This window comes from Erinaceus europaeus, chromosome 2 (assembly GCF_950295315.1).
Source record: "Erinaceus europaeus chromosome 2, mEriEur2.1, whole genome shotgun sequence".
In the NCBI taxonomy this organism is placed as follows: domain Eukaryota; kingdom Metazoa; phylum Chordata; class Mammalia; order Eulipotyphla; family Erinaceidae; genus Erinaceus; species Erinaceus europaeus.
This window is the reverse complement of record NC_080163.1, coordinates 187942745-187959300: the sequence shown is the minus strand read 5'-3', so window position 1 is coordinate 187959300 and position 16556 is coordinate 187942745. Positions and strand designations below refer to the sequence as shown.

The following is a 16556-nucleotide window of genomic DNA, read 5'->3' as shown; positions in this document are numbered from 1 at the left end:
TAATCATTATACTACCTCCTGTTCGCTCTCTCCTCACTTCTCTCAATTTCTCTGTTCTATCAAATAAACTAAGAGGGGAAAAAAAAAAAAAGCCTGCTGGGAGCAGTGAATCATGCAAGCACTGAGCCCCAGGGGAGACAGTATAATGGTTTTGCGAAGGATTTTCATGTCTGAGGCTCTGAGTCCCAAGCCACAGCTGAGCAGTGCTCTGGTCTCTGCATCTCTATGGAAAAAAAAATAAATATATATATATATATATATATAATATACATATATATAGAGAGAGTATATTTTAATATATTAACATGAGGGAGAGAAGAGAAATAACCTGAGTTATCTATCACTCTGGCACATGTGATCACTGCAGGCTGAAATCAGAACCTCACACTTTTAAGGCCAACACAAGAGTGTTGTCACCTCCTGGACCACCCAGATACAAGAGCCAGATGCCACCTGAGGCTAAAGTGGTTCAAGGGCAGGGATATATAGCATAATGGTTATGTAGAGAGACTCTCATCCCTGAGACTCCAAACTCCCAGGTTCAATCCCCTGCACCATCATAAACCAGAGCTGAGCAGTGCTCTTGTTTAAATAAAAAAGTTCAAATGAAACAAGATGTAAAGTTCAGATCTCAGTTCCACGAGGTCCAAGTACTCAACAGCCCTGTGTAGGGACTGGAGAACACGGCTACAGCCTGCCTTTTCAGCGAGGGACCACATTTCAGGGGCTGGGTGATAGCTCAGCAAACAGACTCTCTGAATGGTTGCTAAGTGCTCTGATCTCTCTCTCTTTTTTATTTATTAATGGATAGAGACAGAAATTGAGAGGAAAGGGGGAAACAAGAGAGGGAAAGAGACAGAGACATCTGTAGCTCTGCTTTACCATGCATGAAGCTTTCCCCTTGCAGGTGAGGACCAGGCCAGAACCTTCTCCCTTCTCTAAGAATACAGAACAAAAGAAATGGGCAGGGCAGGCTGTTCAGAAGTACTATACACACACAAAGCCCTAAGTTCGCATTAGAAAACTTGGGAGAGTTAGAGTAAGAATTCCAAATTCTGGTTTCCATGGAAAATCTGGGAGCTCCATTCTAAACCGGCGCTCCCATAAGACGGCAGCAGGTGGAGCTGAGCAGTCACTGTGTCTGCAGCAGCAGCCAGAAGCAGCTATCGACGGCCCATAAGTCTGTCCCCCTATACCCACAGGCACGTCACATATTGACATGGCAGCCGGCCAGCCGCAGCCTCTGACACCCACTGCCGACCTCGCTTCCTTCCCACAGAGGAGCAATCTGGGGCCAGAAGTGGAGATGCACCATCCGCAGAGCACACAGCACATGAGAAGACATGACCAGAGGAGCAGGGAGCCCAAGTTTTCAGATTCCCAGGCTGGGTTAAGACCCAATTGCTGAAGTGCACGCGCTGTGCATGGCAGCTGACCAGCCATGGGATGCGGGGACGTTGGCCCGAGAGTCCCAGACCTCACCCTGATGCCCCCATCTGGAGACTCTCCGACACAGCAGTGTGGCATCTGGGATGGATTTTATTGGACATGTGGCTGCCCAAGCTGTGGTCTGGGAGCACTGGGGGCCTGGCACCCAGACACTGAGTTTAAAGAAGCCTTGAGATCAGGGCTGTTTGGAGCGAGGCCACAGGCGGCTGGTGAGAGAGCTGAAGAAGAGGTTCTGCTTGTTGGACTTGGAGAGCTCGGCCAGGCGCTGCTGCTCCTCCTGGGGGGAGGTGGAAGGGGGTATCAGTGGGCTGGGCAGACCCCCCCAGATTGCCCAGCCCCAGCCCAAGTCTCTCCCCCTTCACTTAAACCTCAGTTCACCCCAGACCCACTCCCTTAAGTCACCAGAACACCAGTCCACACTCAGGAAATGGACCTCCCAGAGAGCCAACTTAGATGCCAGCAGGAGCTAGTTACTTCTGGGCAACAGGAACATCAACTCCAACCCCAGGGGTTCTCACACTCCATTTCCCCAGCCCCCTGAGTCTCTCCCCTGCAACATGGGCACCTAGCTCAGACTGACCCCAACCTGGATGCTGGTAAGCTCTCAGGCCCACCCTCCTCTCCTCACTGTCCTGTCCTGTCCTGCTCCTGGGGCACCCTGTGGTCAGGGGAGCCCTATTACCCATGTCTGGATGTTGGTCACTCAGGAGCCCAGCTCTACTTCTGGGAACCCACAATCTGCTCAACCTCAGACCAGATGCCTATGTTTGTTTGTTTGTTTGTTTAGGTAGAGACAGAGGGAAAAGTGAGAGACCCCAGCACTGAAGCTTCCTTCAATGTTGTGGGAGCTGGGCTTGACCATGGGTCACGCACACAGCAGAGCAGTACACAATCCAAGTGAGCTACTCCACCGGCCCCAGACTAGACCCCTACTCAGTGTCGCTATGTCTCAGACTTAACTCCACTCACTACTCGGCACCACTTCCCATTGCCAGGATCATATCAAGACCATCAGAACTCCTTCTACACACCACTGAGCTAAGTCCAAGATTTTCTTTTTCTGGACTGGATTCAAACCCACACCCCATAAAACACCAAGACCTTCAGATCTGCAGGAGACCACCCCCATACCCCCAGCCTAGCTCAATGCCTGGTGCTTCCTGCCTTCTCAGAACAGCTTGAAGAATCAACTGCCCCCTGGATATGATAGCCCTTCAGGGCTGAGAGTTTGCTCAAGGTAGAGCAGCCAGAGTGGAGGCAGGCTGCCTGCTCTTTCTGGAGGCCCAGGAAGTAACACAGTGCCCCCTTCCCCTAGTGAGAGACTGAAGCACCCACCTGCTCTAGTCGACTCTGGCGCTGTTTGAAAGCCTCCAGCGGGTCATCCTCTAGGGCGTAGTGCTCCAGCACGGTCCGGACATCCTCCACACCATTCAGAGCGATGGCTGTGGGCACAGCAGGTGGGGATCAGCCAGGCAGGGCGAGGCCTGGAAGACCACTTCTCAACTCTGAGAGAACCCCAAGAATACTCAGATACCCCAGCAGGGGTAAATAGCATAATGGTTATGCAAAGAGATTCTCACACCTGAGTCTTCAAAGTCCCAGGTTCACTACCCCTACACCATCATAAGCCAGATCTGAGCAGTTCTCTGGTAAAAAAGAAACGGGCGAGGGTAGGTAGCATAATGGTTATGCCAACAGACTATCTATCATGCCTGAGGCTTCAAAGTCCCAGGTTCAATCCCCCGCACCACCATAAGACAGATCTGAGCAGTGCTTTGGTTAAAAAAAAAAAAAAAAAAAAAAAAACGGGGGTCGGGCAGTGGCACAATGGGTTAAGCGCATGTGGTGCAAAGCGCAGGAACCGGCGTAAGGATCCCGGTTCGAGCCCCCGGCTCCCCACCTGCAGGGGAGTCGCTTCACAGGCGGTGAAGCAGGTCTGCAGGTGTCTATCTTTCTCTCCCCTTCTCTGTCTTCCCCTCCTCTCTCCATTTCTCTCTGTCCTATCCAACAACGAATTGCGTCAACAAGGGCAATAATAATAACCAAAACGAAGCTACAAGGGCAACAAAAGGGGGGGAAAAATGGCCTCCAGGAGCGGTGGATTCATGGTGCAGGCACCGAGCCCAGCAATAACCCTGGAGGAGGGAAAAAAAAAAAAAAAAACCTCAAATTCCTTGAGTCTTCCTAACTGTTCCAGAGTCACACCCCAATCTAAGGAGCTTCCTAAGATGACAGGATGTTCATAGGCCTCCCACTAGCCAAAAACCCATTTTTATGTGGAAAAACAAGCCATAGCCAAGTGGCTATCATTCCTCAAGGGGCAAGGGCTCCAGGTCAGAGGCCAGGAGGTCGGGGGCAGTCTCACTCTTGAGGAAGGCAGACAGGTCCAACAAGACTCGGTCATCAGAGTTGCCGTCCCAGGGCCGCAGAGCGACACCGTTGTAGGGCTGTAGGCGGAAGGCTTCCTTCTTGCAGTCCACAATTACCACGCGGGCTGGATCCCGGTTCAGACATGAAATGTCCTGCAAGATGTACACAGGTCAAATCAAGGCCATTGTCCCTTCCTGCCAGGAACACACAGGAGAAAAAAGGGAGGTAGAAAACATTCATGGTGTTTCACACTGGGACCCCATGGTGGGGCCTCCCAAAGACCAGGCCGGGGTGATGGCAAGGAACACCCCCAGCCAGGTGAGAAGCTTCTCAGATTCCAGGACCCTAGACTGAGTGTTTATGCTCAGCCACAGACATCTATTGCCACAGTGTCACTCCAGACGGAATCCCACACACAGACCCTCACAGGCCCTCAGTCACAGCCCATGTCCTGAACCCAGAAGAACTACAGAGCAGAGGCACCCCCCCCCAACCACCACCACCGCCCCAGATCTACCAAGACAGCCAGAAACCCAACACCTGGATCCCTGAAGATCACTCATTCACCCAGAACTCCTGGGTAGAGCAGTGGCCACAGCAACCAACACATCCCAGGTCAAACAAGCCTCCGACCCAGTCTCATGTCAGTCAGTGCTATTACATGGTTCAGCCCAAGACAGGCAAAAACAGTTTCCTAAGGGGACTGTCATCTTCAGCAGTGTTCTCTGGGAAAGCCCATTCCCCCCACTTCCATTGCGGAGGGTGGGGGAGGGCCTGGACATCTCGCCAGGGCCATGGTAGGCTGGCATCCTGCCACAACCATAAAGGAGAGTGAGGATGGAGTGAGAGTGATGCCTTGCTTCCTCAAGAAGTGCCAGCGCACCCTCCTCCCTCCCCAAATCCCAGAACCCCTCTCTCCACGGCTTCCCCAGGTACCTTAATGTGGTGCCCATCCATGTATCTCGTGGCGTCCCGGAAGAGGCGGTAGGAGATGAAGCCGTGGGGGTCCACGCTGTCGATGAGCGGGAAGGCAGTCTGGGGTGGGACAGGGTGCGGTGGGAGGAGGAGAGCGGGGAGGTCAGGCTCAGGCCGGGCCCTACGGCTCCCACACACTCCCAAGCTGCCACCTTCCTGCCCTGGGGCCTCACCATGCCAGTCTCGGAGGTAAAGATGACGATTTCATACAGAGGGGCAAGCTGCTGGAACAAGGTCTCGATGCCTGGACGCTTCTTAAACCTCCAGCCAGTGGCCAGCTGTGGGGACGGTGAGATACTGAGCCCCAGAAGCCCTCAGAGCCTCCGAGAGGACCAAGACTGGGCAACCCTGAGGGATTCTCAGAGCCAGAGTGTTCCCCCCATCTTGAGGTTCTATTTTTTAATATTTATTTACTTACTCCCTTTTGCTGCCCTTGTTATTTTATTGTTGTAGTTATTGTTATCGTCATTGTTGGATAGGAGAGAAATGGGAGAGAGGAGGGGAAGACAGAGGGGGCAGAGAAAGATAAGACACCTGCTTTACTGCTTGTGAAGCGAACCCCCTGCAGGTGGGGAGCGGGGGCTAGAACTGGGATCCTTACGCCAGTCCTTGCGCTTTATGCCACCTGCGCTAACTTCCAATCTTGGCGTTCTTGAGAGGTTCTGGTTTTCACGGCTGTGACTGATGATCTGCATCCCCAAGTAACAGCCACACCTGCGGCGGCATGTCACAACCTCACCCCAGATGCAGAGGGTAAGCTCCCAGGTGCCTGGCTCAGGGTCCAGGAATCGGTATAAACGTCCAAGGGACACTTACAACAAACTGCAGACGGGCAGTGTTAAGTCCCATTCCACAGCTGAGGAAGATGAAGAGAGTGCTATCTCCTCCCCCAGTGGGGGGACTTGTTGGGGGCTGGGGCACAACCCATCTGGCTGCAGAGCCTGTGTTCCTAGCCATGTTAAACCAGCCGGCCCTCCCAGGTCTATCTGGTGCCCCTCCAGCCCACTGTCTGCCCCAGGACACACCGACCACTCAGGGTGCAGAAGGACGCCAGTGAGCTCCAAGACCAGCGTGTAGGGCGGCTGGTAGTACGGCTCCCGCAGGGGGTCTGGAAGAAGGCAAGGGCTGGTGGGCTCGATGATCATCTGTGGCAAATGAACAGAATGGGGATGCTTACTCCAGGAGGCAGGGGGCTGTGGCTGGGGGGAGGCTGGGGACCAGCCCAGGGTTCCTGCTCACCTGTCTGTAATCTTTGAAATATTTGTATGTCCGGCGTAACTGCTGTACCAGAACTGGATCTAGAACACCAGGGCACAAAGGGATTCCAAGATAAGCCACTGCCCAACCTCTAGGATGCACCAGGGGATTCCTCATCTATCAGACACAAACAGGGCTGCCTGCCCACTCGGTTTGCACCAGCTTTTGCACCAAAGGGGGAAGGCGACACAACTGCCAGGTAGAAACAAGGGGATTTATTCACCTACCCAGTTTATTTATTTTAATTTTATTATCTTTATTTATTTATTGGATAGACACAGAAATCAAGAGGGAAGGGGTGACAGAGAGGGAGAAAGAGACACCGCAACGCTGCTTCACCACTTGCAAAGTTTTGCCTCTGCAGGTGGGAACTGGGGGCTCGAACGCGGCTCCTTGCGCACTGTAACATGTGCAATTCAACCAGGTGCGCCACCACTTGGCCCCTTCACCTACCCAGTTTCAAACTGATCACCCATCTCCTCATACCATCCCAGCTATAAAAACAGAAAGCATCTACATGAGGGCTGGGGAGTAGTAGTGCAGCAGATTAAGCGCACTGCATGAGGATCCCAGTTTGAGCCCCCAGCTTCCCACCTGCAGGGGAGTCGCTTCACAGGCGGTGAAGCAGGTCTGCAGGTGTCTATCTTTCTCTCCCCCTCTGTCTTCCCCTCCTCTTTCTATTTCTCTCTGTCCTATCCAACAGTAACAATGACAATAGCAATAAATAAAACAAGGCAACAAAAAATAGTAGAAAGATGGCCTCCAGGAGCAGTGGATTCATATTGCAGGCACCAAGCCCTCAACGATAACCCTGGAGGCAAAAAAAAAAAAGGAATGCCTCTACATCTTCCTACTTAAAATTCACATCCTTCCATGCTAGTGAACTTAATGTATATACAGTGACTCTTTTTTCTGTATTTTTTTTTTCTTTTTTGCCTCCAGGGTTATTGCTGGGGCTTGGTGCCTGCACTACAAATCCACTGCTCCTGGAAGCCATCCCCCCCCTTATTGTTGTTGTTACTGTTGCCATTGCTGCTGTTATTGTTGGATAGGACAAAGAGAAATCGAGAGGAAGACAGAGAGGGGGAGAGAAAGACAGACACCTGCAGACCTGCTTCACCACCCATGAAGGTGGGGAGCCGGGGGCTGGAACCAGGATCCTTACATCCGGTCCTTGCGCTTTGTACCATGTGCGCTTAACTTGCTGTGCCCCTACAAGTGACTCTTAACGATGCATACCTTCAGCTTGTCTTCTACTGTAACCTGACTTTAGTTAGATCCATGAAAATGCTCTAAACCTGAGTGTAAAATGTCAAACCTTTCAAATAAAAACCTACATACATCTAAGTCTATTGTGCCAGTGTAAGTAATATAGCCTCCTTCAAATCACTGATCTGCCTGCATGAAGCCAGTCTGCTGAGTCCTGAAGAACCACAGTGCGATAAACACACAGCTCTCTACACATTATGCCAGTGGTTCTCCATTAAGTGCGATTTTGGGGGGGCCAGGTGGTGGCACATCTCGTTGAGTGAATGTTACAATGCCCAAGGACCAGGGTTCGAACTCCCAGTCCCCACCTGTAAGGGAAAGCTTTGCAAGTGCTAAAGCAGTGTTGCAGGTGTCTCTGTCCCTCTCTATCTCCCCCTTCTTTCTCTCTCTCTTTTTGTTTTTTGCCATCAGGGTTATTGCTGGGGCTCGGCACAAATCCACTACTCCTGGAGGCTATTTTTCCGCCTTTGTTGCCCTTGTTGCTGTGGTCATTACTGTGTTATTGATGTCGTTGTTGCTGGATAGGACAGAGAGAAATCGGGGGTGTGGGGGGAGACAGAGAGGTGGAGAGGAAGATAGACACCTGCAGACCTGCTTCACTGCATGCGAAGCTACCCCCTATAGGTGGGGAGCTGTGAGCTCGAACCCGGATCCTTACACCAGTCCCTGTGCCTTGTGCCATGTGCGCTTAACCCACTGCACCACTGCCCGCCCCCAGCCCCTTCTCTCTTGATTTCTGGCTGCCTCTACCCAATAAATAAATAAAAATACTTTTTTTTTAAAAAAAAAAAGCAATTTCTCAGTTTTCCCAATAAAACTGACAATGCCTGGCTGGTCCTGTTAGAAGCTAGGATATTGCTAAATATCCTACAATGTACAAGCCTCTCCCCCACAACAAAGAATGACCCAGGTCCAGGGATTCGGGCAGTAGCACAGCGGGTTAATCGCAGGTGGTGCAAAGTGCAAGGACTGCTGTAAGGATTCTGGTTCAAGCCCCTGGCTCCCCATCTGCAGGGGAGTCGCTTCATAAGCAATAAAGTATGTCTGCAGGTGTCTGTCTTTCTCTCTCCCTCTCTGTCTTCCCCTCCTCTCTCCATTTCTCTCTGACAACAATAACTACAACAATAAAAAAATGGCAACAAAAGGTAATAAATATTTTTAAAAATTTAAAAAAAAAAAGATCCGGTCCAGAGCAGCAACAGGCTGAGACTGCAAACCCAGGTTCAAAGGAACATGATGAATCCAGTTTAAATGTCATTATTTTGTTTTGTTCCTCCCCTCTCCTCTTAAACTGCTATATTTGAGTCTCTTCAAAGCCACTACTGAAATCACTTCACCTAGTAAACACATACATTTTAAACTAGCGGGCTGACCTGCCCCATGTAAACCAGTGGTTGATTTCTCTAAGCCAGTGTGGGTCCATAGCAGCCCAGCTGAAATGGCACTCACTCCACACGCCCAGTTGAAAATAATCATCATATTAACATGTCAGTTTGTAAACTTCCCCAGCACACACAGGTGGCTTTCTGGACTTCCCACCAATGTTATTTTTCTCCTGGGAAGAGCCCAGTGCGATTGAACTGACAACTGCTCTTTACTATTCAATTTGTCTCAGACTTCCCCACCCCCAACACAAGCTGGTTAACCAGAAAGGGGAGGGAGGAGGCATTGTTTCGGAAAGGAGGAGTCAGCCAGATGGGAAGGGGCTGGGGGGGGGGGGGAAGACTGCCATGAAGAGGGGGGGGCTCAGGGCTGCAGATGTTCAGATCTAAGGCACAGGAAATCATGTGTCTGGTGACAGACAGCCCCAGGTCCCAAGTGGCCTCCCCTCCCCCATCTGTCCCCGACCATCTGCTCCTGGGCTCAGGGGCCAGGGAAGGGGACTGGGGCTTTGTGAAGCATCTCCCCCCACAAGTCATGCAGAGAGGCTGACGTCCGTCCCCAGCCTCAAATGGAAGGAGAAGGGGTTGGGGACACCAGATGGGAGGGAGGGGCCGGTATCCCCACAAACAGCAATTGGGAGAACCAAGGAACCCCAGAAACAAGTGCTTGTTGACTCACCATTGTCGAATTCATCTGGAATCTGGAAGTAGAGATAAAAATGGAGAGTTTAGAATGGCAGAGGGAGAATCTCTGGGGCTCTGAGAGGATACGTGCAGGTTCCTGGGAGGGCAGGGATCACCCCAAACCAGAATTGAACCTGACAGACCAAAGGAAAGGAACCTCATGGAATGGGAACCCCTGGCAAGGCCTCTACGTCTCTTCCCCCCTCACCTTGGCACCAGTTTCATCCACAGAGTTGTTTCCTACAAGGGAGACAGGGATAAATGGAAGGGAGTTAGAACTGGTGGGTCTGTTGAGTCTTGGGGGGAGAACAGGTCAGGGAACCTGGGCTACTAAGTCTACAGAAATGGGGCTAAAGGCACAGCTTCCTGAATTCAAGAGAGGAAAGCCAGAATCCCTGGGCCTCTTAGGAAAGAATGCTGGGGAGGGATCTCATGGGTCTCTGGGGAACCAAGGGGCTTAGGGGAAGGCTGGAGTGTGGGGTGCTACGGGGGAAAGTCCAGGTCTACCTCTCTCTCTCTTTTAATAATCCTTATTTATTTGATAGAGATAAAGAGAGAAACTGAGAGGGGAAGGGGAGATAGAGAGGGAAAGACGGGCCAGGCGGTGGTGCACCTGCTTAAGTGCTCACATTATAGTGCAAAAGGACCCAGGTTCAAGGCCCCAGTCCCCACCAGCAGGGGGAAAAGCTCCATGAGCAGTGAAGTAATGCTACAGTTTTCTCTCTTTCTCCCTCCTTCTCAATATTTGTCTCTACTCAATAAATAAATAAAGCCTTAAAAAAATAATAATAAAAAGAAACGGGGGGGGGCAGTGGCGCACACGGTTAAGCGCTCACATTACAGTGCTCAAAGATCTGGGTTCAAGCCCCTGTTCCCCACCTGCAGGGGGAAAGCTTCATGAGTGGTGAAGCAGGGCTGCCGGTATTTCTGTCTCTTTCTCTCCCCTCCCCTCTCAATTTCTCTGTGTCTATCCAATAAGTAGATAAAAATATTTTTAAAAAAAGGGGGGGGGGGGGAGTCGGGCGGTAGCGCAGCGGCTAAGTGCAGGTGGCGCAAAGCGCAAGGACCGGCGTAAGGATCCCGGTTCGAGCCCCGGCTCCCCACCTGCAGGGAAGTCGCTTCACACGCGGTGAAGCAGGTCTGCAGGCGTCTATCTTTCTCTCCCCGTCTCTGTCTTCCCCTCCTTTCCATTTCTCTCTGTCCTATCCAACAACGACATCAATAACAACAACAATAACTACAACAATAAAACAACAAGGGCAACAAAAGGGAAAATAAATAAATAAAATAAATTAAATTAAAAATAAATAAAAGGATGCCGGAAGATGATGGGGGGGTGGAGGTAGGGAGAGGGAATCCTCAGCTCAAACGGGGTTGGTTTTGAAGTAGAATAAAGGCCAAACGAACAAAACTAAGGAACAGAGAGATGTCCCTCACCGAAGATATAGACAATGCTCACAGTCCCGCCGGCCCCGAGCAGCCCAGCCAGCCAGAGCGCAACTTTCTTGGCGTAGCTGGGACCCTCCGTGCCGCGGTGATGCTGGGGCCCCTGGGCCTGCGCCTGAGCGCCCCCGCGGCTTCCGATCTCTGTCGCCTGTGGTGAAAAAGAGGGAATGGCAGGTCAGGGGAGAGAGACAGAAAGAGAGAGGGAGAGATGTCCGGGTGGTTCAGGGTCAGAAAAAGAATCCAGGCTGGGGTGGGTGGAGGAGATAGCATAATGGTTATGCAAACTGACTCCCATGCCTGAGGCTGCCATGTCCCAGGTTCAATCCTCACACCATCATAAACCAAAGCTGAGCAGTGCTCGGGCAAAAAAAAAAAAAAAAAAAAGAATCCAGGCTGGGAGTCTGGAAGCCACCCACAGGGCCTCTGGGTGTTGTGTCCCCAGCGGAGCAGGCAGGAGACTGGGACCCCAGCCTGGGAGTCAGGAGCTGACAGGCCGGTGCCCAGAGGCTGCAGATCAGCAGGAGCGCAGGGCCTGAAGCCGGGTGGGGAAAGGAGATCTGGGAGCCCGGCGATGGCGAATACACACGGGGACGGGACGGGAAGGGGGTTCAGTCAGTCAGTCGGTCATCTGTCTGGGCGTCGCGGCGGCGGGGCACGGAGGGGGTGGGAGGGGGAGGAAGGGCCGTGGCAGCGTGTCGGTTTGGGGCTTGGGCAGCAGGGCGCGGAAGTGATGGGTCTGGAGGTCAACATGGAGGCAGGTCGAGCCTGCAGCGCTGAGACCTGCTTCGCCCCGGGGCAGAGCCCACAGGGCCCCGGCGTCCCCCGAGCAGCCAGAGAGATGGGGAGCCCCCGCCCCCAGCGCCCACGTGGGACCCGGAGGAGGTGGGATCCCGAGGACTCATACACTGGGACCTCCACACCGAGGACGGGAGAGCGGGCGTGTTCCGCCCCGGGAGGCGGAGAACCCCCCAAACCCTCCCCCGCCCCAACGCGGGCGAAGTTCCATTCAGCACCGTGAGCCGCTGCGTCCCGCAAGTCCCCGGCGGCGGCGGTGTTGCGGAAACTCCGGGAAGCGGGCCCCACACCCGGAGGCCGCCCCGTCGGGCTCACCTGATCCGAGGCTCGTGGGGGCGGCGTCGCCAGCCTCGCGCACAGCCCCCGCGCGCCCAGCCGGACCCCGCTCCGCAAGCGCAAAAGCAGCGCTGCCGAGGCCGCCATCTTGCGCTGACGCCACGCGGCCCCGCCCACTCGCCCCTCCTTTCCCGGCCCGGGCAGGAGCTGGAGCCAATGGGGGCGCAGGGAAGGGCCTGGCGGACGGGAAGCCCAGAGGGACAAAGGACTCGGGGCGAACTGTTGCAGGCTCGCTTGCTTCTGATCCCTCCTACTGGCTGGGGTGTGCCAACTAGGGCAGAGTCAGCCGGCACCACGCCCCCTCCAGTCTCTGGGTGTCCTCGCTTCCTAAGGAAAAGAGAACCAGAGCTTCACAGGCACAGTCGATGGTGAGGCCTAGATTTTTAAGATCTCGTACATGTAGGTCCAGGAGGTGGTGCAGTGGATAAAGAAGACTCTCAAGCTTGCGGTCCTAAGTTCAATCCCTGGCAGCACATGTACCAGTTTTGTCTGTTTCTCTCCTTTCTCATGAATAAATTATAAAGAAATAAGACCAAGCAGTGGTCTGCAAGTGTCTTTCCCTCTATCTCCCTATCCTCTCAATTTCTCTGTCCTATCAAAGATAATAAAGGAGAAAATGGCCAGTGGGAGTGGCTGGCACTGAGTCCCTGGAGGCAAAAACAAACAAACAAAAAAAAAAACAACAACCTTGGAATCTGGTGGCGGGATAGCAAGAACTGCGCACAAATTTCCATGAGCAAGAACCCAGGTTCAGACTTCTGATCCCCACAAGCAGGAGGAATATTTCACAAGTGGTGAAGTACCTAAATTTAATTGCCATCAAAGTTATCACTGGGCCTTAGGGTCAGCACTACAAATCCACCATCCAGCCCCCTAGATCTTTAAAAAATAAATTTTATGGAGACTCCCAGAGGCGGGGCTACGAGCAGCAGCAGATCTGTTTCTCTCCTCTCCTCTTCCCGCATCAACTAGAAATACCAAAGGAGACCACCTGGGACCAAAACTACAGGAATCCACCAAATCACCAGTGAGTGCAAACACACTTGGCTGGTGACAGAGAGGAGCCTAGGGAGAGACTAAGTGGCTGCTAACAGTCCGGTGGTTTATCAGTTGAGACACCACCTCCAGTCTGTTCCACCAACAAGGGGACAGCTGAAGGGAGGAGAGGACTCCCCAGAGACTCACCAAGTGCAACTCTGAGTCTCCATTGCTACTGCCCTCAGAATCTGGAGCAGTGGCAGGGAGGGACACCGGGGGACAGAGATCTAACCTGGAAACTCAGAAGACCTATACCTCGGTGGCATAGGTGTGGGGCTGTGAAAGTCTCTTTGCATAACCACTGGACTATCTCTGCCACACCCTGCCTTATCTCTTGGTCAGGAGTCAGTGATTAAGCTAAGAAGCCTACTTATACTTTAGAAGCCCTCAGGCTCCCATAGCCTAAAGAGAAGAAAAAAAAAAAAGAGGCTTTTAAATTGCTGAGCTCCAACTCAGGGATTAAAATACTACTGAAACAACTGTTAACTTCCACCATTGTGAACCCTTTAATTACCTTACTTAGACACAAGTCAATCCAGGAAATAGTGATCAGTAATTTGAAAAGTACTAAGAGAGGGAACTCATAACATTAATATATAAAATGGGTAAACCAACAAGAAGAAATATTGGAGAAACAAACTAGGACAACAGTCCAGCTAAAAGCCCCCCAAAGGGTGAAGCACAGAATAACGAGTTCAACATCCAAACATTAGCTAAGGAAATAATCACAGGAGTGAGTAAAGAATCTGAAAGAATTGTAATCAGAAATACAGGAACAACAAATGAGATTCTGGAAGAAAACACTAACTATCTCAAGGTTATTAGCTGAAAGCTGAAATAGCTGAGCTAAGAACACAACTAGCTGAACAAGCTAAAATAGTATCAGAACAGGGTAACAAAATACATGTATCCAGAAAACAGTAGAGGGCAGAGAGAATAGAATCAATGAGGCTAAAAAAAAAAAAAATCAATCAGGCTGAAGACAGAATTAGCAAGATCGAGTACGAATTAGAGACAACTAAAAAAGAAGAGTTCTCAAAAAGATATTAAGAGATGCTGAAAACAACAAGAGTCCTATGGGATGACTTCAAAAGAAGCAATATACGCATTTTTGGCTTACCAGAGGAAGAGAGGGAGAGGAAGAAAGCATTCTTCAGGCCATAATAGCCAAAAACTTCTCTAGTCTAGACGACATCAAAGACATAAAGATTCAAGAAGCCCAGAGGGTCCCAAACAGAATTAACCCAGACTTAAAGACACCAAGACACATCATATTTAGAATGGAAAGGAATAAGGATAAAGAATAATGTAAAAAAAAAAAAACTTATGCTGGGCTGTGTCTCTCTCACCTTTTTTATCCACCCCCCTAGATTTCTGGCTATCTCTATCCAATAAAGATTTAAAGATAAAAATAAATTTTATTGGGAGTCGGGCTGTAGCGCAGCGGGTTAAGCGCACATGGCGCAAAGCACAAGGACCGGCATAAGGATCCCGGTTCGAACCCCGGCTCCCCACCTGTAGGGGAGTCGCTTCACAGGCAGTGAAGCAGGTCTGCAGGTGTCTATCTTTCTCTCCTCCTCTCTGTCTTCCCCTCCTCTCTCCATTTCTCTCTGTCCTATCCAACAACAACTACAACAATAAAACAAGTGCAACAAAAGGGAATAAATAAAATAATTAAAAAAAAAGAAAAAAGAAAATAGACACCTGTTGCACCGTGTGGTTCAGGAAGCTTCCCTTCTGCAGGTGGGAACCAGGGCCTTTAAGCATTGTAACACATGCCCTATGGGATCCTCCACTACCCAAGCCCTGGATTTAATAAATCCAAGTTCCTGGATTTATTGAACTTCAACTCCCCCTTGTGGCTGTTTTGGTAGAGCCCTACCAAAAAACTTCACATGTGGATTTGTGGGTAGGACATTATCCACCCATTATTAGCCACAAATTATGTGAGACTGGGAAGATATCCACAGCTTTGTAGTTATACAGAAGACTTTCATGCCTGAGACAACAACGTCACAGGTTCAGTCCCAGGCACCAACATAAGCCAAAACTGAGCAGTGTTCACTAGCTGCTTTGCCATGTGCACAACCCAAGTTCTAGACCAGCCAACACTGTAGCGAAGGAAGTTCCAGTATTTCTGTGGTGTCCCCACCCCCACCCTCACTTCTCTATCTGGAGGGGGGAAGAGTCTGATAGTCTCTGTAAACTTTATTTTTACTAGTTATTTGATAGAAATTGAGGGGGGGGGGATAGAGGAAAACAGACACCTGCAGCCCTGCTTCACCCCTCATGAAAGTTTCCCCCTGCAGGTGGGGACTAGGTGGGGAACCTGGGTGCTTGTGCGCTGTGATGTGTGCTTAACCCCAGGTGTGCCATCACCTGGCCCCTGTAAACTTTATCTTATGAGAGACCAAATTATTACCCTGCCACTTAATGGTGTTTCATTTTGAAGCATTTATGTGGCACTAAGATCAAACTCAGGGGCCTCACGCATGCACAACTTCCTGATCCCTATGTAAACCTGTAAAAACTACCAGTAGCATAGTGGATAAAGTGTTGGGACTCTGAAGCACGAAGTCGTGAGTTTCATCACGGGTGATGTTCTGGATCTTTAGATAAATAATGTAACATAACAAATACTAAGGTAGTCAAAGTACAAAGCCAGGTGTGGAGTTGTGATTACTTCTGGAGGGACTGTACAGGAGATGGTGCTAAAGTGGATTCTTTTTTTAATGTATTTATTTAAGAAAGGAGACATTTAACAAAACCATAGGATAAGAAGGGGTACAACTCCACACAATTCCCACCACCAGATCTCCATATCCCATTCCCTCCCTTGATAGCTTTCCCATTTTTTATCCCTCTGGGAGCATGGACCCAAGGTCATTGTGGGATGCAGAAAGTGGAAGGTCTGGCTTCTGTAATTGCTTCCCCGCTGAACATGGGAATTGACTAGTCGATCCATACTCCCAGCCTGTCTCTCTGCTAAAGAGGATTCTATCCTGTACATATTGTTCTCCAAGCTGCGGACATAGTTGTTTCTGGTACTTGAACATCAAACGTGTTTTATGTATTACCTTTATTAAAAGTGTAAATACAGGGCAAGGCGGTGGTGTACCTAGTAGAAGAACATACAATGTACAAGGACCTGAGTTCAAACGCCCGGTTCTCACCTTCAGGTGGGATGCTTCCCAAGTGGTGGCACGCCTGGTTGAGTGAACATTACAAGTGGTATAATTTTTTTAATTAAAAATAAATAAATAGTGGTCTGGGAAGTGGCACAGTGATAAAGCTTTGGACTCTTAAGCATGAGGTCCTGAGTTCGATCCCCGGCAGCACATGTGCCAGAGTGATGTCTGGTTCTTTCTCTCTCCTCCTATCTTTCTCATTAATAAATAAAAAAAAAATTTTTTTTTAAAAGAGTAAAGTACCATCAATCACATGGAAAGTTCAGACATTTCTCTCAAGAGTTTTTTGGGTCACTGTTCAAGGTGAGGAATCTGAGAGATAGGACTCAGTTACTATTAACCTGAGACCATATAGCAAGGAAGTAAA

General features: G+C 50.5%; 1 protein-coding gene across 1 annotated transcript; it reads right to left on the bottom strand.

Annotated features, from left to right (window-relative positions):
• Positions 1-1521: 1521 nt before the first annotated feature.
• TIMM50 (translocase of inner mitochondrial membrane 50) lies at positions 1522-12261 on the bottom strand. The gene is made up of 11 exons (XM_007523991.3): positions 11943-12261; positions 10824-10980; positions 9595-9626; positions 9382-9403; positions 6034-6092; positions 5820-5939; positions 4968-5072; positions 4756-4854; positions 3815-3971; positions 2785-2891; positions 1522-1726 (listed from the first exon to the last, which is right to left on the bottom strand). Exons 1-11 carry the CDS (start codon positions 12048-12050, stop codon positions 1625-1627), a joined length of 1068 nt encoding a protein of 355 aa, XP_007524053.1. The 5' UTR covers positions 12051-12261; the 3' UTR covers positions 1522-1624.
• Positions 12262-16556: the final 4295 nt, after the last annotated feature.

Coding starts and splice junctions, on each gene's coding strand:
- TIMM50 (XM_007523991.3), bottom strand. CDS start 12,050: ATGGCGGCCTCGGCAGCGCTGCTTTTGCGCTTGCGGAGCGGGGTCCGG. Junction 9,627..10,823: donor GAGCATTGTCTATATCTTCG/GTGAGGGACATC, acceptor TCTCCCTTGTAG/GAAACAACTCTGTGGATGAA. Junction 1,727..2,784: donor GCCAGAGTCGACTAGAGCAG/GTGGGTGCTTCA, acceptor ACCTCCCCCCAG/GAGGAGCAGCAGCGCCTGGC.